The sequence below is a fragment of the Peromyscus maniculatus genome, chromosome 10 (genome assembly GCF_049852395.1).
Source record: "Peromyscus maniculatus bairdii isolate BWxNUB_F1_BW_parent chromosome 10, HU_Pman_BW_mat_3.1, whole genome shotgun sequence".
Lineage (NCBI taxonomy): Eukaryota > Metazoa > Chordata > Mammalia > Rodentia > Cricetidae > Peromyscus > Peromyscus maniculatus.
The window spans coordinates 76,787,614-76,811,327 of record NC_134861.1 but is presented as its reverse complement, the minus strand read 5'-3'; the positions used below and the strand labels follow the sequence as shown (position 1 = coordinate 76,811,327).

General features: G+C 35.7%; 1 protein-coding gene across 24 annotated transcripts in view; it reads right to left on the bottom strand.

Annotated features, from left to right (window-relative positions):
- Window positions 1-23,714, bottom strand: part of Adgrl3 (adhesion G protein-coupled receptor L3) — a 747,948-nt gene that overhangs the window by 109,462 nt on the left and 614,772 nt on the right. For all 24 annotated transcript variants that reach the window (XM_076546498.1, XM_076546504.1, XM_076546503.1 and 21 more), the window contains 4 exons: window positions 21,668-21,851; window positions 20,680-20,802; window positions 14,933-15,141; window positions 14,004-14,180 (listed from right to left, as the gene is read on the bottom strand). In XM_076546498.1, coding sequence (XP_076402613.1) covers window positions 14,004-14,180; window positions 14,933-15,141; window positions 20,680-20,802; window positions 21,668-21,851 — 693 coding nt within the window. The remainder of the gene's footprint in view (window positions 1-14,003; window positions 14,181-14,932; window positions 15,142-20,679; window positions 20,803-21,667; window positions 21,852-23,714) is intronic.

Here is a 23,714-nt window from a genome sequence, read left to right as displayed (position 1 = left end):
ATGAAACATAAAATGCTCTATAAATATTTGGTTTTGAGACATTTGATTCTCATTGTACTTAGACCAAATATCTAAGACTTGGAAGCAAAATGATTTCAAGTTGGATGCCAGCCTGAGTAAAATTGCGAAATTTTCTCTGTCTGTCAATCCTCGTGTCTGTCTGTCTGTCTTTCTCTCTCTCTCTCTTCATGTGTATGTATGTGTGTCTGAGGAAGAAAGTGGGAAAAAATAAGAGAGAGAAAGACCCAGAGGCAGAGAAAGATAGAAAACGCAACTCAGCTGATCTAAACCTATAGTGTCTCCTACCTGAATAAAGCAAAAATTTAATTGGAAATTCTTCTCAGGGATTATAGAGTGCTACAAGAACTGTACCCCAGCTGGGCAGTGGTGGCACACCCCTTTAATCCCAGCATGTAGGAGGCAAAGACATAGATGAACAACTCGCTTTCAGGATTATCCCTTAGTACACATTGCTACAAAGAGTGCTTCGACTTACAAAACATAGAAACGCAACAGGTAAGAGAACAGTTGAAGGAAATCATCTCCCTATGAGAAGATGGGGAGATAATCTCAGAGGAATGTGATAGAATACTCAAGAAGATACAGTTTCAGGAACTTCAAAGATTCTCTCAGCACTTGTTAGAAATTTTTACACAAACAACATTTTCCCCCTTTCTCTGAAATTTCTATTTATATGTGAAGTGACAGATAATTCTGGAAGAGCTGCAGAGAATTTCTGGTTTTTCTTTTATTTTGATCTCACCCAAAGTGCTTTTACATGTCACTAAGGACAGCTCAGGGAGAATAATGGGTGGAAAAAAGATAGCCTGGACAATGTCTTGTGAATAGCACTCTGACCATGCAAACATCTAAAGAAAGCAAATCCACATTCATGGAATGGGAAAGAGAGACCTTTGCCTCATGATTTTAAAAATAATCCATTCTTGAATGCAATAATACATTGTGTGAATCTCTTGACATTATCAACATTATTTAACAATCAAGTTAACAACACAAAATATAGATTTTTAAATATTCTTTACTGGGACTATATAACTGTTACTAGATGAGTAATACACTGAATGAATTAACTTTTATTCTCTTCATTTTCTTCTTTAAAAAAACATTTTTTTGAGAACTATATTTCCTGGATCATTCTATTATAACTATGAACTGTACAACAATGAGTATTAAGAACTTCTTTTACTTTCTACATATTATCGCACTTAAGTATTATAAAACTGCCTTTCAAACCTATTTTGTTCTAAAATATTCAGAGTACTACTAAAATGTGGCTTTTTTTTTCTATAAAAGAGCACATTTCCTTTACAATGTCCATATCATGAGATAAAACATGAGTTAGAACTGTAGGCTTCACTGAAGCCCATAGAATTCCAAAAAGTCTATTTGCTGATAAATGTAGTGTAGAGTCTGTTAAATAAGTTCTTGGAATTTCTCTAAATCTTGGCAACCAGATCACTAACCACGAAGGTCACCTCACAGGCTTATGGGCGGTAAAGGGCTCAGTGATCTGAAGCAATGGTTTCTTCTGCAGAACAAGATGTAAATCACAGTTGAATAACCTAGTGAGAAGGACAAGAGGATGTTCTTTCCTACTTTTTTATAGCAAATTAACCAAATAAATTCACTCCAAATTTTTATATTTCTATCAAATACAAATCAACATTAGTATTTTCAAGTGTTCATGTTAAAAGAGAAACACTAGCAAGATAGCAGGGGAAAAAAATTCACATGCAACCATGCAACTGCCTTTCAGATTTAGTAGAACTCAGCAAATTCTCTTTACTTTAAAGAAATACAACTCCATGCTTTGATTTATTTGAACGTTTCTTACTGTGAATCCAAAAAATGTTCATCATACTTGATGAACCAGACTCACAGCTACCATAACAAAAGAAACAAAAGAAGAGGAAATACTTGTTTAAATGGGCATTAAATACTTCATTTCTCTCATTATTGTCTTACTAGAGTACAGGAGAGGATTCGTCACCGGGTGACCATCTTCCTATTATTGCTCAGCACTGCCCTAGTTCTAATACTACATTTTTCATCCTGATAAATTCTTCATTGGGTCATGAACAGCGTTAGATTTCAGAAATAAGGGCAGAAGTTTGAAAAATATAAAACCATTGTGACAGCCCAGAAGACAGAAGCTCAACACCATTATCAGAGATAAGTGGATGAAACATTGATGGTTCCTCCTTAGACACTCAGATTGTGCTCCCCTGAACTGAGCATGGCTGGAAGAAGGTATATACCCTCATTGAAACTGAATTTCACACATCTTGAATGTGATGTTCAAGATAGTTTAAATCAATCCAGACATTTTTCTCCCTCCAAAAGATACTAACTGTTGTGGAAAACAGTGGTCCTTGAACTGGCTGTGTTTGCCACTATTCATTCTTGATTGTGTAGGTTTCTGATTATTCTACTCATCTGGGTAGTTTCTTTCAGAAATTGCAACCTATAATATTGTGAAGGTTAAAAGGGGAGAAAGGAGTCATGAAAACCAATATGTTGGCTTTTTGCAGTATGGAGCTGATTTTTCACAGTTAATGGACTGTTTTTAAATATTTCAAGTGACATGTAGAATCATAGCAAAGATGATGATTCCTCTAACTGTACTCTACTGCCAATTGAAATATGGAATTGACTATCGCATGTTTTCCATGGGAATTTTTTTAAAAAATTTAAATTTCAAACCTAATATCTTAGAAATACAGATTTTACTCTTTTATTTGCATGAATGACTACTGTAAAACTATAAATTGTGAGAAACTCATTTTAGCCAATGACTTTCTAATAAAACATATTTCTAATTGGCTAAATCTTCTACACAACTTTCTATAACAATGACCAAGGGCAATGTGATTTGCTCACTTGTGATATGACAATAAAACTTTTGGTCACTTTCAAATTTACCCAAAATGTACAGAAGCATTTAATTAGAATTCTGACATTCTAGATATGGAAAAAAATGAGTCTGCTGAGATATAACTACAAGATGTCTATCAGTGTCTGTTGTGTGGTATTTGCATACTATGTGAAGGTATATTGCTATGGTTGGTTTAACAAAGAGCTGAATGGCCAAGAGCTAAGCAGGAAGATAATAGGTGAGACTTCTGGAGATAGCACTCTGGGAAGAAGAAAAGATGAAAAGCCAAGAGACACGAAGAGGAAGCAGGACTGAATTGTGGCTATTTAATTGACTTTTGTTTAGATAGCAACAAGTAGTTTACCAACTTTTAGAAAACGTAACCAGTATTAAGTAAAAATTGCTACAGTGGACCTCATTGTGACTTCTGGAGATGGAGAGGACTTTGGGAAGAAGAAAGGAGGAAAAGCCAGAAGACAAGTAGAGGAAACAGGAGGTGCAAGATGGTAAAGCTTCCATGTTACTATTTGGGAGCTGGCTGGCTGGACAGAGAAAGACTTGTTAGAAGTGTCATTTAAGAACATGGTAAAACAGGAGCTTTCTGTAAAACTGCATTCTCAAAATGTGGTAAAAAATGATTTCTCTCTAATTTTGCAATACATGACAGATGAGAAAAGAGAAAAGTCATAGTAAAACAAATTTATGAGGTTCTTCAAAATTGCTTGATTTCTAAAAAAAAAACACACAGACTCTCAAAATGAGACACTGACTACTGAATTTTCTGAAGTTATATATTAATTAGAAGAGGACAGCATGTTAACTGTATAAGGTAAAATTAAGACTTTAAAACTGTTTTCCCTAATAGCGGTCTAACATATGTTAATATAATATTCAGTACGCATCACAGTGTATTCAAACCATTGTGTTTCCCGACTTTCAGACACTATGCTTTGATCATATTTTCTCTCTCCCAAATCTTCCCAGACCCTCTCCCCTCACCCTATCTAATCAACTTTATATTCCTTCTCTTTCTTAAACATAAACATGATTCTAACAAGGAGAAGGAGAAGTAACCACAAATCCTAGCCCTAACCCCTAACCCCTAACCAAGAAGCCATTTGCAAGTGATAGCTTCTGGGAAAAATCAGTTTTCTTCAATGGAGTTATACTGGCTATATAAACCACACTTCAGAGTCCCCTCATGCTCAAGAATAGTCGGTCAACACAAGAACTAAATACTATTATCATTATGTGCCTAACAGAACCATTTACTTGGCTCTCACAAACATTATCAAAGAGAAGGAGAAAATATTTAAATTAAAAACAAATTGGATTAAGACTGAAAGGAATAGTAAGTTTTCAATTCAGGTGATAGAAGCCTGCACAAAACCAAAAGATTATCCATCAAATATTAGTAAATGCACTATAAGAATATTTCTCGCATGGCTGCTATGTGTCAGGTATTGATTAAAACAATGTAAATATAAACATGCACACACATATACACATATCCCATTATTCATTTGATTTCCTTAGCCATAGCAATTTTAGATAAAAGAAAAGGAGTAATTACCATGCATCTTTTTCCATTCTCATGAATAAACTTACAATATTTTGTGGAGAACATGGTTTTTCAGATAATAATCTTGAGGACAAATTATCCCCCAGTCTTAGACTCACTAACTGAGATAACAGTCATTAAAAAAATAATCTTAAAGGTTCCATGGATTTTTTCCAGGCAGCAAATAATGCAGAATAAATTGACAGTACCTTGAACTATAGGAACCAAGCTAGACAGTGTGGCTTAATTCAGATATATTTTGCTCAAATGCTTTTAAAATCTAACTATGCAAGTTGTCTTAGGTGTCTATCTTAACTATATAAGTACCCATTCTGGAGACACTTGCGTAATGCTCTAGTTTTATCCCTGTATTTGCCAGACACAGTAGAATGAAACTGGTCATAAGGAGCAATAAATAATCAGTGAATGGTCTCCATGCTAAATAAAGCAAACTTCTGTGATCTGGAACAAATTGAGTGCAGTTAGAAAACACTTCAGCTAGGTCCTGCTAAAAACAGTATGAACAGGGATGCGATTGAAAAAAAGGTTACTTGTTCTAAGTGTTGATTTATAACTGCACTTAAATTTGATGGAGCTGACCTTAAAGGGATTCACAGCATTCATGCACCCAACATTTGGTGAATTTGAAACTCATTTGTAGTTGTGGTAACATCTTTCACAATTTTGTTGTGAATAAAACTAATCTGTTCTTCTAATGCCAAACAAAAGTTCTGGTCCCAACTTCCTTTCCTGGTAAAGCAACTCAAACAAAGTTGGGTATGTATTTACTTAGAAACTAAGTTAAGAACCTAATCCTTAATAGGTAACTCCTTCCAGAATCAAGAGCTTCTAGAGAATAAGGAATCAACAGGGGATTGGTAAAAAGTGAAGCAATAACTGATATTTTCAAGAAAATATAATAATTAATGTCAACAAAGTCTTGGTATATTTTCCTTTTTGATACCTAAAAAAATTTTCTATGGGAATCTTAGAAGAAAATTTTCTTTGTATCACCAAATCAGCTGATAATTTGAAGAGGAATGCTCAAGATGACCTGCCATAGATTACAGGGGTCATTTACCTAAAGATCAAGAATCTTGACCCTATGCTTTGTTATTTTTAATTCTTATTCCTATTTCCTTTAGTCATAAATTTGAAATATAATAAACTTTAATGACAACATTATTGAGATTCCATGGAATAATTACAAAAAATTTGGCAACACAGAAAGCCTTTCTTTCCTTTCTACTGGCAGCTAGAATCATACTGCATTCCCTTCTGATGGCTGGAGCCCTCACTTGATCCCCTACTTATTGGAATCTCCATGGTTAATTACTTTTTCTTATAAAATGTTTCTCAATAGAATTGTGAGGGCATCACTAGCTGCCATTTCAGCCATGCTTATAAACCGAAGATAATAAAGACTGAAAGTTGTTGCTTGAGGGTCTAAACTCCACTCCCTGTGTATAAGAAGAATGTAGCCAATTCTAATAAAAATGTTGCTATAACCCAGGGTTGGAGAGCAAGTAAGGTGATTATATATATAATATATATATATATATATATAATATATATATATATAAACTCTATCTGTCTCCTATTGTTTAAACAAACACCCTTAGAAATTAAGACACTTTCTCTGAGGCATCCTCCGCAACTGGCCAAGCCTTCTTTTTCCATTAGGCAGCAGGTTTTCTTGCCACTTTACATGTTTTGTTTTTCTTTTACTAAATGATGATTTTGATGATTACTTATCATTATTAGGATACAGACTCAAAGCTTCTTTGATCATAAAGACTTAAATCAAGTATTTGGAGAACAAATAAAAGATACCTTGCTGATACAGAAATAATTTAAAAAAAAAAACACATTTTATCGAATGTACTTTGATCCAAAAAACAACTGTTAATCTCAAAATTCACCTTTCAGTGAAGTAAAAAAGAATGTTTCCAAATATATTTCCATAGATTCCTCTTAACTGCAAAAAGTTCAATATTCTCATACACTGTAACTTCAATCGGATGAGTAATCATAAAAATACTATAAATAGGGAAGCCTCTGGATGCACTAATATCTACTATGCTTCAGTTATCTATGACACAGAATTCTTGCCAAGGATCAAGGTCCTGAGCAATTTTGACTTTGAAACATTCAATCAGACACAAAACCTGGACTCTATCAAATGGCCTTTTCAGGCATGACAGACAAGTATGAAGACTAAAGTAATCTAAAGAGCCAAGGTAGGTGAAAGTAAAGTGTGATTCCCAAGCAGATCCTACTCAGGGAAAACCAAAGCAAAACTCAGTTCCTGAAGGATGGGATAGTCTATAGATGAATTTATACAGTAGATAATAGAACTGCTTTAATGTAAGTATCTTTTTGGCAGGAAAAAAGTTTTAAACATAATTGCCAAAGGATTTAGGAATGGATTATTATGATGTCAGCCATTCACTTGCAAAATCTAATAACACAGCAAAAATAAGCATGCATATATAAAATGGTACGTATGCGACAATTTTTAAATTTAAATAGGAAAAGAGGTTTATTATTTATCAACTTTTCTATAAAAGGATTGTAAAATATTGGGAGTGAAAATAATAGAATAATTTTAAATTTTAATGTGTTTTCCTCCTAATCCCAAACATGAGAATGAGTCTGGAGTTGCATGAAGAATAGCCCTGGACAATCAATGCTCCAACTCTAAAGGAAATTACTTCGGGAAGATGTGGTTCCTGCATGCTCTACTGATGCCAGTAAACTGTGAATCTTTTCTCCATTGCCAGCACAGGATACCTCCTTACATTCTGGCTCCTGTCTGCTACAGCAGAAGAATACAGAACCATGTTCCTTGGGCACATTGATCCTAACGAATCTGACACATACATAGTAAGACACACAGTGCTGACAAAACAATAAATAATCCCAAGAACCCACACGGGGAAGAAGACAACTGAGTACTGTGGGCTGTCCTGTAACTTCCACACATGTTGGATCATATGCTCATACACCCATGCACACTCACACTGACACAATGTAATAATAAAATAAAGTAGAAATGTTAAAATAAATTTATAATTAAAAACTTCCAGGTTGGAATTGTTTAAATGCATTAGTACTACATTAAAATGATTTTGATTTTTGTTTTTTAGGTTTTGTTTTTGAGATCACGGGGTCAGTCAGTGGAGGCATTAGTTTTGTGATAAAATGATTACAATACATTTATGAAAAATATGCAATAATCAAATTAAAGTATGTAAAAATATTTTACAGATGATAAAAATAAATGTCAAGTTGAACTGATAGGAAAGTATGCAGACTATTTTACTATCAAACCTTATAAAATTAATAATTGGGAAGAGAAAATAACTAGAAATATAATTATAAGAATCTATTCTAATGTATTTGTTATGATTCTGTATAAAACCACAGTATAGTTAATTCAATTCATTTGAAACTGATTAGCTTGAGTTTATATCCTTCTTAACTTCTACTAATCATTACTCTACATTGGAATTGATTTTTTATTTTGCTTTTTTAAGTTTAATGGAGAAGTCTTAATATACTACAAATGCTATTTCTATTCTGTATAAAATTATAGCCCCTAAGTTTGTGTAATGATTATTTTTGTGTCTAAACAAGAGACAATAAAATATTTTTGTAGACAATAGAATCAGTAAGATTCCAAACTGGTTAACCAGTTACAGTTGTGTTGTCAACTTGAGGTTGAAAGTTACAAGTAGATGAGAGACATTTTAGATATCACTGTAATTGACTATTGCAGTAAAATTATGAAGAGCAGTTGACAAAGCATGGCCCCTAAACAAAGGAAAGTTCCTCCTGACACCAGCATTATTAATCTAACAAACCATGCTAAAAATAGACAAAAATGGACAAAAATTTGTTTGCCTTATATTACAAGAAATGTTTAAAAAATGTTTTTTTTCCTAATTCCTTTGCAATGTCAAATGATAGACTTATAAAATATGTAAACAAGAGAGGAAAAGATATAATAAAAATAGTAACAAATCACTTTATGATTATGACTACTTATGAGTGGGAGAAAAAGAAAGGCTTCAGTGTTTTGTAAGAATGGTGATGCTTATTTATAGACTAAGAGATTCCCAAGTGTCACTTTTGGTATAGCACATATAAATCTAATACTAGATATGTATTTCTTTATAAAACTTTTCTCCAGCAGATATATAACTAGTTCAAGTACCATTGTTTGTGATTACTATGCATTTAATCAACTTATTAATAAGCATTGATGATATATAATACCCATTAGTAAATCTAATTTAAAATCTATTTACTTTCCCTACCATCTAATTTGAGATTTAAAGACTAGCTCACTGAAAAATAGTTGCTCACTGTTATTTAGATTTTTGGTGTTAAGTCATGAATTTAAAACAGATAATCAAAATAGGACAACTTAAAAATTTAAATAAAACAAAATCTACCTTTGTCCATTACCTTCTACTTTATAGAAAAAAAATGGTAGTGAAAACAAACAAAAATTTCAGCATTCATATTTAATTTTCTTACCAAAGTTGAACTATGGGGTTAGAGGTACTCGCTTCATTCTGTTGTCTGCCTAGACTGACATATCTAAAAATCCTTCATATCAAATTTGAGACCTCATTACATCTCTCACTTGATAAACTGTAAATTTCTTGAGCCAAGGGAACTGATTTTTCTTACTCTCCACTGTATTTCATGCACATGGGGTAATGTGAAATTTGAAACAAAGAGCACAAGGAAGTCCTCACTGAGACAGTAACTTTGTGTAAACTTAAGCCTTGTGACTGTGGTGGGTGGAAGGAGTTAAGCTTTCTTCAGTGACTGAACACCTGCTGTGTTTGGGAAAGTCTCACACAATGTGAGCCATAGGAAAGAAGTTAGGAGGCATAAGGTGCTAATGGGGGCCAGCATTTGCAAATTTGTATTTAAGGTAAGGAGTCTTAGGTTGCAGTGGTTTTTTTTGTTTGTTTGTTTTTGTTTTGTTGTTCTTGTTTTCTGAGACAGGGTTTCTCTGTGTAGTTTTAGTGCCTGTCCTGGAACTCCTTCTGTAGAACAGGCTGGCCTTGAACTCACACAGATCCACCTGTCTCTGCCTCCCAAGTGTTAGGATTAAAGGCGTGTGCCACCACCGCCTGGCGCGTGGGTTGCATTTTAAAAGACGTTCAAAACTGCTTTTTGAAAATAAAGCTGAGCAGGAATGTTATCTAATTTACGGTATTGAAGTATCTCTTTGGCAGCCACTCTGAGAGTAGAACCGGGAGGGACAAGGAGAGGGGAGACTAGCTAAGTGGTATTAGCAAAATCTCAGTGAGCAGACCCCAGGGGCTTGAAGCAAGAGGATAACAATGAAGGTGCTGAGATCAGGTCTCTCTTGTCCACAATGTATTAACAGGACTAACGTGCAGGATCAGTAAAAACAAGCAAAGCAAAGAGGGGTGTGTGGTACAGGATGGAACACCGGGCAAAGCACTCCAAAGGGAGTGGTACTATTAGGAGGTGTGGCCTTGTTGGAGGAAGGAACTGTGTCACTATGGGGGCAAGCTTTGAGGTCTCTTTTGCCCAAGCTACCCACAGTGTGACTGTCATTTGACTTCCTGTTGCCTACAAGATGTAGCACTCTCAGCTCCAGCACCACATCTGCCTGCACATCGCCATGCTCCCTGTCAAGATGATAATGTACTGAACCTCTGAAACTTTAATTGGTCCACCCCAATTAAATGTTTTCCTTTATTAAAAAAAAAAAAGAAAAGTAAACTCCAAATGCCTTGAAATATGTGTTATTTTTGAGAAAATATAAGTGATTCCTTTTTCCCAAAGGAATCTTCTCTATAAAAATAAAAGAACTATGCTTGGGCAGGCAAGGAGAGAGAGGGAGAGAGAGAGAGAGAGAGAGAGAGAGAGAGAGAGAATACATGCCAAGATTCAATGTCAACAGGTATCAAGATTATCCTGGCAATTCTTTCTTTCTTTCCAAAGTTGTCAAATGAATTATTTAATATAATGTTCCTTTCTTTATATAGGTCTACTGTAGAGTTTAAAGGAGGTAAGTAACTAGTATATACAAATATATCTGTTCTAACTGATTTCTGTATCTCTCATTGTGCATGAATAAATTATTGTTCTATTTCAAACAGTAGTTTAATTCAAATTTGTTAATATATTTTCTTTTCGGAGATGAAAATTTTAGTGATGACTAGGCCCAGTATTTTTAGTTTTTCTTTAATCATGAAAGTGCCAAACTCATGTTCCGGGATCAAAATGGAGCTGACTGTGGTAATCACTGGAGACTGCAATACAAGATACACGTGAGGCATTCTGTGTGAGTGATTGTTAAAGGAAAGTATCGATTTCCATTTATTTTGTCTCTTGTTGACACACAATAGTGGTCACAGTCATGATCCTTTTAAAATGGATTGGAGAAGGGCTATTAGGAAATGAACTGAGCCAAAAAAAAAAAAAATGATATTTTGTTGTTGCCTAAATTTGATCCATTTTTCAGAGTTTAATGTCTTGGCTGGCTGAAATGTAGGATCCAAGAGCCTGACTAACGCATTCCAGAATTAAATCTATCATTTGTCAATGTGGCCAATCTTGCTGAACTCAATCAGTTTGAAATGCTTTGACAAAACAGGCCTCATAGTCCCTGGAAGACCAGAATCTTAACTGTGTTGAAAGAGCAAAAGTAATTCCATTTTCATGTTGCCTGTGGGATATAGATGTGGTCTTCTTGAAGGATACCTGTACCATTTTTTCTAAATTATAACCACCCCCCCCCCAAAAAAAAACCTATGCAGCAGGAAATTATTTGCCTCTTTGGTATAAGGTATACAAACCCTCTGACACAGTTTTCAGTTTCTAAAATGTGTTGAACATTAATAGCTGTTCCACTCTGACTGATGTCATAGAGGTAAAAATTCACAAGTATATAAATTCTTGTTGCTAATTCATCTATTAGAATATATAACTGAGATAATAAGCTTTCTGTGTGTTTTTATGTGCTAAGTCTGGCTGAAACACAAATTTTCCTCACACTTACCATGGTGATAGAGTTTCTTTACTAAAACTACCGAACTATGTGCCACTGTGTAGATGTCTAACAGGGTCCACATCTGTAACTCTATGGTATTGGGAATCATAGGTGCAAAATGCAAGGCATTCCATTGCCATTACTTTTTAGAAAGGTAGTAGTAATTAAATTGTTTGTAGACTCATTCTACAGGTATACTCTGAAACCCTGTAAAGAGAACCCTAGTTGAGGTCTGATACTTTTAACAGGTAAAGTAGACCACACTGACTGGGTCTCACTCAATGATGCACTCCCATATTGTCACATTCCAGCAGAACTCTGGTAATTTTAAGAATTCTGAGTTCAGATTTTGTGTCCCCCTTGTCATTACAGCTAAGTTTTTGTAAATCAGTATGTTTCATGTTTCCCAACTTAGTGTATTGCTTGTAAATATTGAGACACGTAAGCTGTGCCATATGTGTGTTCAGACTCCAGCCCCAGCCTATAAATGTTAAGCTTACTGAACTTAGCCACAGGCCTACTGAAGTCCTCATCTCCAGTTGCTGGTCGGCCATGTTGTATACATGGTGCAATAATCCTAGATTTTTCATACCATTTTCAAACATCGTATTAACTTCTTTGTCATTGAAGTTATATGAAGTTATATATAATGCCATATCTAATTAGGATAGTCTTTACAACTTACCTTAAATTTCTTAATAGGAATCTTATAACTGACCACCTCGAATCTAGTAATTTTTTCTGACTTTATATATTCAGTTTTACCATAGAACATGCAAAAAACTTCATTCAAATCTCTTCCTTACTATCATGTAACTATTTGCTTCTGCTTCCTCTATGAAAAACTATATTCTTGAGGGCAGAATTTATCTTATCCTTTAATATATTACATATCAACAAAACTGTCCTCGATTGAACAGTTAAACTGGTTAAAATATGAATTCTTTCAAATTGCATTCAACTTATAAAGTAATTTGCCCTAAATGTATCATCCATCGATTCTTAAAGTTGCATAGTAAGCAATATTATTTATATAATAGGAAAATTTATGAAGGAACATTCAGTTACTGCCATGGCCAATTTAGGTTTTAAGTACTTATGCTTTTAAAAATTCAATGTCTACAAAAAATTAGACTGAGGTATTATAATGTGATATGCTATGAAAACAAACGATTAAATGTTGTCATAAGGCACACTATGCTAACTATATAAAATTATATACTATGTGGCTGGAGAAATGGCTCAGGGGTTAAGTGAATTTACAGCTCTTCCACATAACCAAGATTCAATCCCAAGCACCTACATCCCAAATAAGAAGCATCTGTAACTCCAGTTCTAAAGGATCTTAAGGCTTCTTCTGGCGTCTGTGGGTACTATACACATGGTACACAGACATGCATATAAGCAAAAAACATATTACATAAAATAAAAGTAAACAAAACTCCAAAGCATTAAGAGAAAATATTTTATACTATATAATGTGATTTATATGAGATTAACAACTTTTATATTGAGTAACTTACAGGTTTTATTATATTTAAAACATAAAATATTTGAAGAAAAGTATAGGTTATAAACTAAATATTCATTTAGTTTATGACTATAACTATATATTCTTTTCACTGAATATTTTATCAGAAAATTTCCCTATTTTTGTATTTTTTGGTCACATAAAAGCTATGTTTCCTCTCCCTGTAATTATTGACTATAATCCACAAGTAGACTCAATATTGGCCCTTGCCAACTTGTTTGAGAGAAGCAAGGCACCAGGATTCCTTGTCATTCCCAAAGTATCTTGCTTAAGAAAAGCAGAGATCTCCAACCTCTCCAACCAATTTGTTAATCTAGGACTTCTGGATACAGACTATGTTCTAGTCCAATCATTGACAGTTCTCCTATGTTAGACGACACCCTAAAGCCCACTCAGCCTTCTCGTCCATTGAAAACCCAAGCTCTCTTCCTCAATCATCTATATGTATGAAATCTGTCATTCCAGAAAGAAGCAGATGCAGCCAACTTAACTCGTTTTCAACTGTGAAAACTGTCATCCACCAGAACTCTTCCTTAGATATTCCATTCCACTGTATTACAATACGCCAAACCCTCTGTTCCACGAGGGTCTTTGTATCACACTGATCTGTTATTTTTCCAGGAATTGGTTTGACAGTATTTAATCTATATATAGTTCTTTAGTCGTCAATGTATCTAATCCCAGCTTCCATTAATGCAGTCCCACTTACCCTGCTCATGAGGTTACAGTATAGCATTTATTTGTCTAGTTTAAAGCAAAGACGGCACACAGAGATTTATTGAACAAACTTCAATTTTATGTTTTATGTTGACAGTGGAAAAAGAAAGAAGCGGTGATTTGAATCATTTAAACGGATACGGCATGAATGCCAGAGTTCTTGGCTAGAATTACTAGGAAAAAAGAATGGGGGATATTTAGAATTAGCAGCCTGATTGCATGCTAGAACATGTTTTATGGCATATCTTACCTTAACTTCCACATGTGCCATCAATACTGCAAAATTTGTGAGGTGGTTACAGGAGCAAGTAGTATGTGTCTTGTTTGTTGTCAGGAGTCGACAGCCTTGTGTTGACCAATAACCTGTCATTGTGCGTTTGGAATAGCTCCAAAATGAACAGTTAGGGTTGAAATTTTCCTCTGACTGCTATGGTGAGAAAAGATCAATAAAGGCAATAACTATTTTACGACCGAGCAAATGAAGTAGGCATTTTCTTTACCCACAACACAGCATCATGATATGTTGTAATCCTTACAGAGGTGTGTTCAGTATATTCATATTAAGTGGCCCTCATCAATCTGAAGTGAAATTGAATGCCTGGCATTTGTTCTGTCTGATTAGACGTGAGATTACTATTTTTCAAAACTGTTGATACCAGAACGATGTTACTAGCAATGTTTTACAATTGGATTGGTTGTTAAATTTCAAAGCAAAGAAGCCAACCACTGGAAAAGCCTTCTAAAAGGGTGGTCTTTACAAATCTTTATAACGTTTACAATTTCCAGATTTGTACATATACAAAAGTATATCTTCAGACACAGACATGACTGCTTATAATAGCATGTGAAATGTTGCTGTCCAGATTAATTTAGTGCATTGCATGCTCTTTTAAGAACTGTGTGGCACGTATATAGAATATCTAATATTGTATTATGTATATTACATCTAGATGTAATAACGTTACTATGTAGAAAAATTAACATATCATTTAATATAAAGACCAGTTTTACTTACTTTTCTGACATTTTTATGAATATTTCTGAAAACAATCATGACTACATTCTTTAATGATATACTATATATCAGATAATAAAAATATTGAAATAAAATTAATACATTTGATATGCATTCTATAACAAATACTGTAGAAAATGTAACATGATATGTCATTTTCTTACCTTGATATGTTTAACAGTAAATACCACGGGATCAGCCAAATAAACTTTATTACTGAACTCCTTATTTATTGCTGCTGTAATAACAGGAGAATTGACGATAACAGAATGATTTGTGGACATGGCTTCTGTGCCCAGCTTCATACTGGCATTCTCCGTAGACAAATAAGGACCCAGGTTGTTGTACAGGACAAAGGCTACTCTAATCTCTCCTAAAATAAATGCAAATGTGAATTAGAAGATTGAAGAAAATGATTTGTTTGGACACTTTACTAGAGTCTGTCATTCTGATTAGGTGGTAGCCAAAACTGTATAATTAGCATTCACAGACATAAAGTCAAGCATGTATTTGCTTCATTGGTATGGGCATACCAAGTTACTGATGAGAAAGTGGAAGCTGAATTCTGCTGAGAACATTAGATATCACTTCTTTAAACACTGAATCACAAACACTGTCTCACTGTACACTAGAAGCTGAATTCAAGTTTCTCATAGACCCAGCACCAGAATCCAGAATTATAAACATTCTAGAACAAAATACAAGATAGTCTCTTTATACTTTGAAGAAAATAAAATAATGCACATAGCCTCAAAACACAATCCACAAAAGGGAAAACTGAACTTCATCAAAATTAAAATTATGAACCTATTAAAATGTATCTTAAGAAGACAAATGCAAGCTAGAGACTAGGGAACAATAAGATGCATATATAGAACATGCATGCCAGTCAACAGTATGATGACAGAAGATATCTTAAACTCCCCAAAGATATTAATGGACTTTTTATGGAAGAATGTAACAAAACCATTTTATATATGAAAAGATGGCTGGAAACATTAGCAATTACGGAAACAGAAAGCTAAAGCTACATTTGTAATACCATTTTACACCCTGTGTGGACCCTAATGTTTATACAGCCTTAGACTCTTTCCCCTGCTGATGGGAATATAAAATATTTCAGTGACTTGGAAAGATTTTTGACATTTTTTTATAAAACTGCATACATATTGACCCTTCCTGGATAAGTGAGAACATTTTACCACAAAGAAAACAATTTGCATGAGGCTTTTTACAGAATTCATATTGATCCAAGCCTGTATCTTGGTAGAAGAATAAATATTATATTAATAGAATACACTATGTGTCAATACAGCATAAAATATTAGTGAATGGCAAACCATGACTGAATTGTCAAAGTGATTTTGGGGATTACTAATCTAAACAGAAGATAGCTCATATTGAGTGATTCTGGATATATGAAGGCTAAGAACAGAGTGATAGTAAGAACGTTTCATTAAGAGAGGAAAAGACAAGCAAGGAACAGGAAGAAACACCATGGATGTATAAATGTATAAATAGGAAACATTTATTTTCCAGTTGGTTTTCTTTCTGTTTTATGTTTTAGAGGTAAATATAACTGTCATATTTCTTAAACTAAACACTCATAGTGTATATAATTTATTGTGTTTTAATTATATTGCAATGGGATTCTTTTTGTTTTGTTTTTCCAGACAGGGTTTCTCTGTGTAGCTTTGGCTGTCCTGGATCTCACTCTGTAGACCAGGCTGGCCTTGAACTCACAGAGATCCACCTGCCTCTGCCTCCCGAATGCTGGGATTAAAGGCGTGTGCCACCAACGCCCAACTGGATTGTTTTTAAATAAGGACTTTGTCTCCTCAGTACTGGGATTAAAGGTGTGTGCCGCCATTACCCAGCTTGTGATAGGATATATTTTGTTGGTTTGTTTTTTCAAGACAGGGTTTCTCTGTGTAGTTTTGGTGCCTGTCCTGGATCTCACTCTGCAGACGAGGCTGGCCTTGAACTCATGGAGGTCCACCTGCCTCTGCTTCCCGAATGCTGGGATTAAAGGCGTGTGCCACCAACACCCGACTGGATTGTTTTTAAATAAGGACTCTATTTTTTCTTTTCGCCCAGGAATTTAATAATCATTTTCTTTTAAGTTCACTATTTCTACAAAGTCATAAAGCCCTTCCCCGCTTTGTGATTAAGTTCCTAATTGCAGTAGTTTTTAAAGCTAACTACTTTTTTTGTTCTTTTGTCATGTTTTAATTTTTATCATTTCTTTCATGGCAAACATCAAACCCTGTCTTTTATTTCTACTCTAAGGTTCTAGTTTGCCAAGAAACAAATGCTACCCAGACTACTACAGTGACGAAGGAGATCAGAAACCAAAGTGTTTTTGAATCTCAATGTCAAGTAGAGACAGAGAGAAAACAGGGTCAAGTGAGAAGTGTGTGTGTGGGGGGGGGTGAGGGGCTAAAGAAGTATGATCATGACTGTCTTGTACCTCAACTGTATTTATATGTTTATGAAATTCCCTACTCTTAGGAATTTAAACGCACCAAATGTACACAGGCTTGGTTTTGCAACTAGCCATGCAAATCAGTTCCTTGAGCACTCCAGTCAGACACATCCAATCAGATGCAATGACCTCAGATTCAGACAGGGGCCAGTGACCCCATGATGCAGAAAGTAGAGATGCCAGCAGCTGCAGCAGCAGGCTTCCTGCACTCAGAGACATTGCAGACATTTTATGCTATGTGGCAGGCAGCTATTTCATGGCATCCATTGTCTTTCAATAATTTAACAAAGAAATGTAATGACAACTTCATGAAGGAAGAGAGGATTCTTATCTCACCTATGTCTAAGACACCAAATCCAAATAATAGTTGCTCACTAAATACTTATCTGTTGCAGTAGAGAAACAATTTTCCTTCTGGATTTATGATAAAATGCATGATGCTTGAAGGCTATACTTAGTGTTACTCAAGCATTTTTTTCTTACTAATATTAGTGACTTTTGTTATAATGGGCTGATCAGCTATTAAGTCATAACATTTCCACATAATGCTCAGTGGCATGTTGTCATTCCATCTTGTTTTATCAGTCCATGTAGTTTCACATAATTGTTTCAAATTATTCACTCCAAAGTGACTTAATGGGACTTAAGATGAAAATATTGCACATCAATGTAATCAATAAAATAATCAAGCCACCAGATCTGATTAATGTAGACATATTTATGACCTTTTTGGCCTGCTGTCAGAAAGTCTACGAAGTTATTCAATATCGTGTATCATGCCTTGTTTCCAGCACTATGGTTACCAGGGTGAATGACATTAGACATGGCCCCTGCTCTTTAGGAACTTATTGCCTGGAAAGAGTCAGATAATAATCAGGCAGGAAGTGAAGACAAACAAACAAAGGGAAAAAAACTGCTAAGAAGCAGTATTGTCATAAGTATGACTGAGGGGAGATGGTTCAATAACAGTGGTCCACCTTAGAGAAGAGTCTCCATAAAGAACTAAGATGGACTTCTTTAGAATCAAATGATGGTGACTTGCTCAACCATCATCAGAGAAGCTTCTACCCACAGCAGATGTGAAAAAATACCGAGACCCAAAGCTGGATAATATGCATGGAGTGAGAGACCCTGGAACATTGGGCAGCCCTAAATGAAATGTCTCCGTCAACTCTAATCCTCGGGGCTAAGGGAACGTCCACAGAGGAGGAAGTGGAAAGAGTTTAAGAGCCAGAGAGGATGGAGACACCAATAAAACAAGACCCTCTAAATCAACATGAGCAAAGCTCATATGAACTCACGGAGATTGGGATAGCATGCACAGGCCATGGACTGGTCTGCGCTACACGGACGGGCTTCTAGAGACGAAAGGAGGAGTGGGCAAATGACTGCATCCCTATACCAGAAGCTATCTCCAATTGATAACCATTTGCAAAGAAAATTTTAGTTTTCCCTGAGGGAGTCTCACTGGGGAAACAAACTATTCTAAAGTACAGTCTGCACACCCAGCAGTAGATAACCAACAGAAAATGAACTCAACAGCATCGCTGAAGGTTCCTTGTCTCAAAATTTCACATCAGAAGTTTTTTGTCATTAATTTTATCTTAATTTTTACTTTTATTTATATGTTTTTCTCCTTTACCTTACAGGTCCTGTGTGTGTGTGTGTGTGTGTGTGTGTGTGTGTGTGTGTGTGTGTGTGTGTGTGTGTGTGTGTGTGTGTATGCTTCCAGTTCAGGGTTTTTACTGGATTCCTGAGTACGTGAACGAGTAGGTCTCTTGGCCTTTTTAAGGCTCCTAGCCTTCTGTTTCCTTGGTCCTCTTTTTATGTGTCAGTTTTTGTTCTGTTTTACTATTATCCCTTAAAAGCCTGTTTTTTTTAATGAGTAACAGAAAGGGGGACAGATCTGGATTTGGGGGTTTGGGGAGGGGTAGAAGGAGGGGAACCCTTCATCAGAGTTATGCAAGAGAAAAAGCTATTGTCAATAGAAGGGGTGGGGGAGTCAAATGATAGAGCGGCTGCCATGAACAGAGAACCCTGCTGAAGAACCAGCCGTGCTTTCTATGATGAAGAGAATCAGAACTACTCAGCATGGATCACAGGTCATGCTTGAGAAAAAAAACGGGTGGGGGGGGGGCAAATAAGACAAGATGCACAAGCTAGACTGCTGTAGACCTCCCTCAGTAATGTGGTTTCACTCCAATTGTCACTGGAAGTGAACAGGTGAGATTTCCATTTGGGAAGGATCCTTTCTCGGTGGGAAATACTGTTGAGGAGAGCAAAAGTTGCTGCACCAATAGGAAGTGGATGCAAGGGTCTGTTTCCTCTCTTTATTACTGCTGCCTCAAACATTTCCTTCGTCCAGTTGGCAGCACACTAATGATTTCTAAGTTTATTCATTAAGGATTTATAATGCCTTGACAACATTATATTCTGATGACAGAAAATAGAAACCATTGATAATATTAAGGAGATCCTTTTCCAGAGCTATTTTCTCTATATGAAGCAGCAGTTTTGAACAGGTTACAACAACCTCAGGTCATCTCCATATCACTTAACAGGTTCAAAGGGTTTTCTGCCTTTGTGAAAAATCATTCTTTTTAAGATTTGTGAAGCTAGCAATATGCTTTTTCCATGAGGTTACATATATGTGTGTGTGTGTATGTGTGTGTGAATTTGATTTAAAAGTTAATTAAAGTGACCTATATACACTAGTCACATCCCCTCAAAGCCCTCCTTATAGTTGACTTTTCTGTGTGTTTTACAAAGGAAAAATACAGATACACTTATAAAAACCAAAAGAAAACACAAAATCTTGTACCTTTAAAAATTATAAGGATCTGGGTGGCTGTGGTGCACGCCTTTAACCCTAGCACCCAAACTGCACATAGAAACCCTGTCTCAAAAAAAAAAAAATTACAAGGAACATCCCCACCAAAATTTCCATTAGTTGCTGGGCAGTGGTGGTGCATGACTTTAATCCCAGTACTCGGGAGGCAGAGGCAGGTGGATCTCTGTGAGTTCAAGGCCAGCCTGATCTCCAAAGCAAGTTCCAGGAAAGGCACAAAGCTACACAGAGAAACCCTGTCTCGAACAACAACAACAACAAAAAATTCCATTAGTTAAATCTGTAAACTCAATGACAGTTACTTCTTGGGGGGTTAGGCTATTTGAGTTTTGGGGTTCTGAATTTTCCTCATGCTCAAATTTCTGACAACCAAGAAGTGATAGAATCTGACAGAGTTTTATACAATGTGCATCATTGTTATATGATGGTCCAGTAGATAAGAAGAAGAAGGAAAGGGCAATAAAGATGAAAGAAGGTGTAAAGAACTCTTGTATGATGGATATAAAATTCAAAGCCACAACGCAATAGAATGAATAAAAGTTCAACTGCATGGAGCACAAAAACAAACTCCAACTTACCATTCCGGCCATTTTGCTTTAAAGTGTTTGCTGAAAGCTGGATAGTACTTCCATGGCCCATGTTTTCTGGAAATTTGAGATCTTCTAGGTTTCCTTCTGTGCTCAGCCTTGCAACTTCTAATTCTGTTCATAACACAGAGGTGTCAGTGTTCATGAGGAATCTGGCAAAGCTACAAGAATTTCCTTAACTACTAAACTGTTTCTATATTCAGAATTACAGAGTTCTTGGTCTATTTTTCATGTTAAAATCATTCAATTTATAGGAAAGTATATGGTTAGTCCTTTTATTTTATTTACAAAATGAAATAAGCAAAGATGTTCAAAAATCATGTAAAGAATACAAATGTACAATAATCAAGCCTAATACTTAAAAGTTTAATCCATCTTTACAGTTTGTCTTTGCTTTTAAGTTAATTTTAATAATATTATCTATATTCCATGAATTATGTAAAACTCCTTTTGTACTCCAGAGATGTACTGTCACATCAGTATTGATCTATCTACAAATGCAATAAAATTTGAAACAGCTTTATCAAATCTTCTGAAATAAAATTGTCAGCTACATCCTAAAACACAATAAAAACAGATTTACACTTATAGGAAGGGATGATACAATTTCCAAACATTAGCATCATCACTCAAATGTCTTGTTTCTTATAGGACGTAACTCAAGACAGGTAATCCTCACATTAACAGGTCAAAATAGTAAACAGTATAAAACCTACATAAATACACGCCTATATAAAATTCACCTAATAAACCTCAGTGATGTGACCTCAAGGTAACACACCTAATATTGGAATGCCTTGTGGAGGTTAACAAGCATGAATTCTGATCTTGTTAAACTGAAAGCTATTTGGGAAATAGAATAACATATAGACACCAAACCAAAGCACTGCTTATGACAGGGACCCCAGATAACTTTTTTCTTCCTCTTTCCCGCTACGCAAGTGACTCTAGACCTTCTGTCTTAACAAAGGTCACTTACGAATATTGTCTGTATTTTCCCTGACAATGTCAGTCTTCAAAAGGTTATCGGCTAACACGAAAGCGCTCTCCTCCACAGTGTCAAGCAACATGGTGGCTGCCCGTAGCTGATCGCTTGTAGTCAGGTCTCTCCACGCATTCAAAGCTTGCGGCTGAAGGAGGTTGTTAACTGTCTCCACCATGGCCTATGAGGGGATGAACAGAATGGCAGAAGTCTCTAGTGAACCCGTATAGCTGTCAGAAATCCAGGTGTACATGTTGCCCAGCAAGCAAGGAGCAGCAGTGTGCATAAGATCACTATTGTCCCAGACTCCCCTGTGACATGCTACAGCAGAAGCATTCATTATTTTTCTATAAACCCCTCACTGAGACTTTGCAAGCCCGTAGTTGTCTTCTTTTGAAGGGCAGCAAATAGAGCCATGCTTCCTTCTCAGAATAACAGGAAAGGCTTCAGGAAGACTATTATCACATAATTAAAGTGATTTGGCTAGAACTAGGGGCACATAATTTGAACCAACAAGTTTGCATCCTCTACAGAAAATGGTTTTGTTCTGTCCATCTCCATAAAACCTGATGCTGACCACAGAAGACACCGAAGAGATCATTACTGACAGGAGGTGACAGGGATTTGTGGCCTATATTTTGTGGACTCAGGGAATAAACACTTCTTTTCCCTTTTTCTTCTTTTCACCTCTTCCTCTAGCGCCAGACAGCTACGAAAATGTCAGACTGGGGAAAGTATCAAAGCTTTCATACTGTCAGGTCCTCTGAGTATGTTGTGTAGTGTGAAACCTTAACACTGTTTACCATTCATGAAGGGAGTAAACAGTTGGACATCACTACCTATGGCCCTGAGGTGTTCCTGTTCCCTTTATAAAGTCAGCAGTATGTACATCCACACATAGAGACAAGGCACCACATTTCTCATTGCTGCATCCAGAAGAATAATCTCTGTAGCTACCATTTATATATTCCCTGTGGTTTCTTTTATGTGGTAGGTTACAAAGAGAAAACAGTTCTCCCAGTAAAGTCTTGGATTTCATTCAAACAAAGAAAACAGCAAAATAGAAAAATACGGCACCTGCAGTTTGAAAGTGATCATCCCTGAACCCATTCATTATTAAGTATGCCTCCAATGCAGACAACACCATGAATAGAGAGTCAACTTAGGCATAGTCTTTAGGCACCACACAAGTGTTTTAAAACAGGATACACATTATGGACACATTGGCAAAGGGGTTGGGTGGTGTTTTCATAGTAACCAAGTAACAACTGTTAAAAATTCAGCTTCATAATGAAACACCTTGGCTGCCAATTAACACAAGCTTCAAAAACTAATTTGCCTCTTGATAAAGTTATTTTTCTTGGTATTTTCCAGGCTACCCCAACTTCTGGCCAAATCAAAATCATTAGATTTTTAAGTAAGATGGCCTCACAACTTCTGTAGTTCGCGTCATTAAACATTTCACACATTTCACAAACAGTTATTTTGTGTGCTTTGTTCTATCATTCTGGGTTTAAAGTATGAGCTGATAGTCACACAGGAGCATTTTCAGACCACAATCGCATTAGCTGCATATCAGGAAGTCACCTATGGTAGCAATGCCAACAGGAGATGCCAGAAAGCAGGCACCAGGAGATAAAACAAATGAAAAGTTTTAGGTATCTTCTGAAGCCAAAGAAAGAATATAGACCTGCTGAGTGATAGGAACATTTATTGTAAGGTTAGATGATCCCAAAATTTATCAGCAATGGTCTGAAAAATCCTGCAAGCAACTGAAATTATCCCTTGGCTTGAAAGTGGGCAGTAATTTTTATCTGTTTATGATCTTTTTTTAATTAATTAATTAATTTTTTTTAATGCCGAATGCCTTTTATTGAAGGAGGGAGGAGGTCTTAAATACAGGCTTACAGCACAATGGGAGAACCTGGAGGGCAGAAGTTCGCTACTGATGTCTTACAATCTTGCATCTAAGCTGCTAATGCCCAATATGCATGATACACAGACAAGGAACTTCCCTTAAGCATTCAGGAGGGTGGAACCCGGC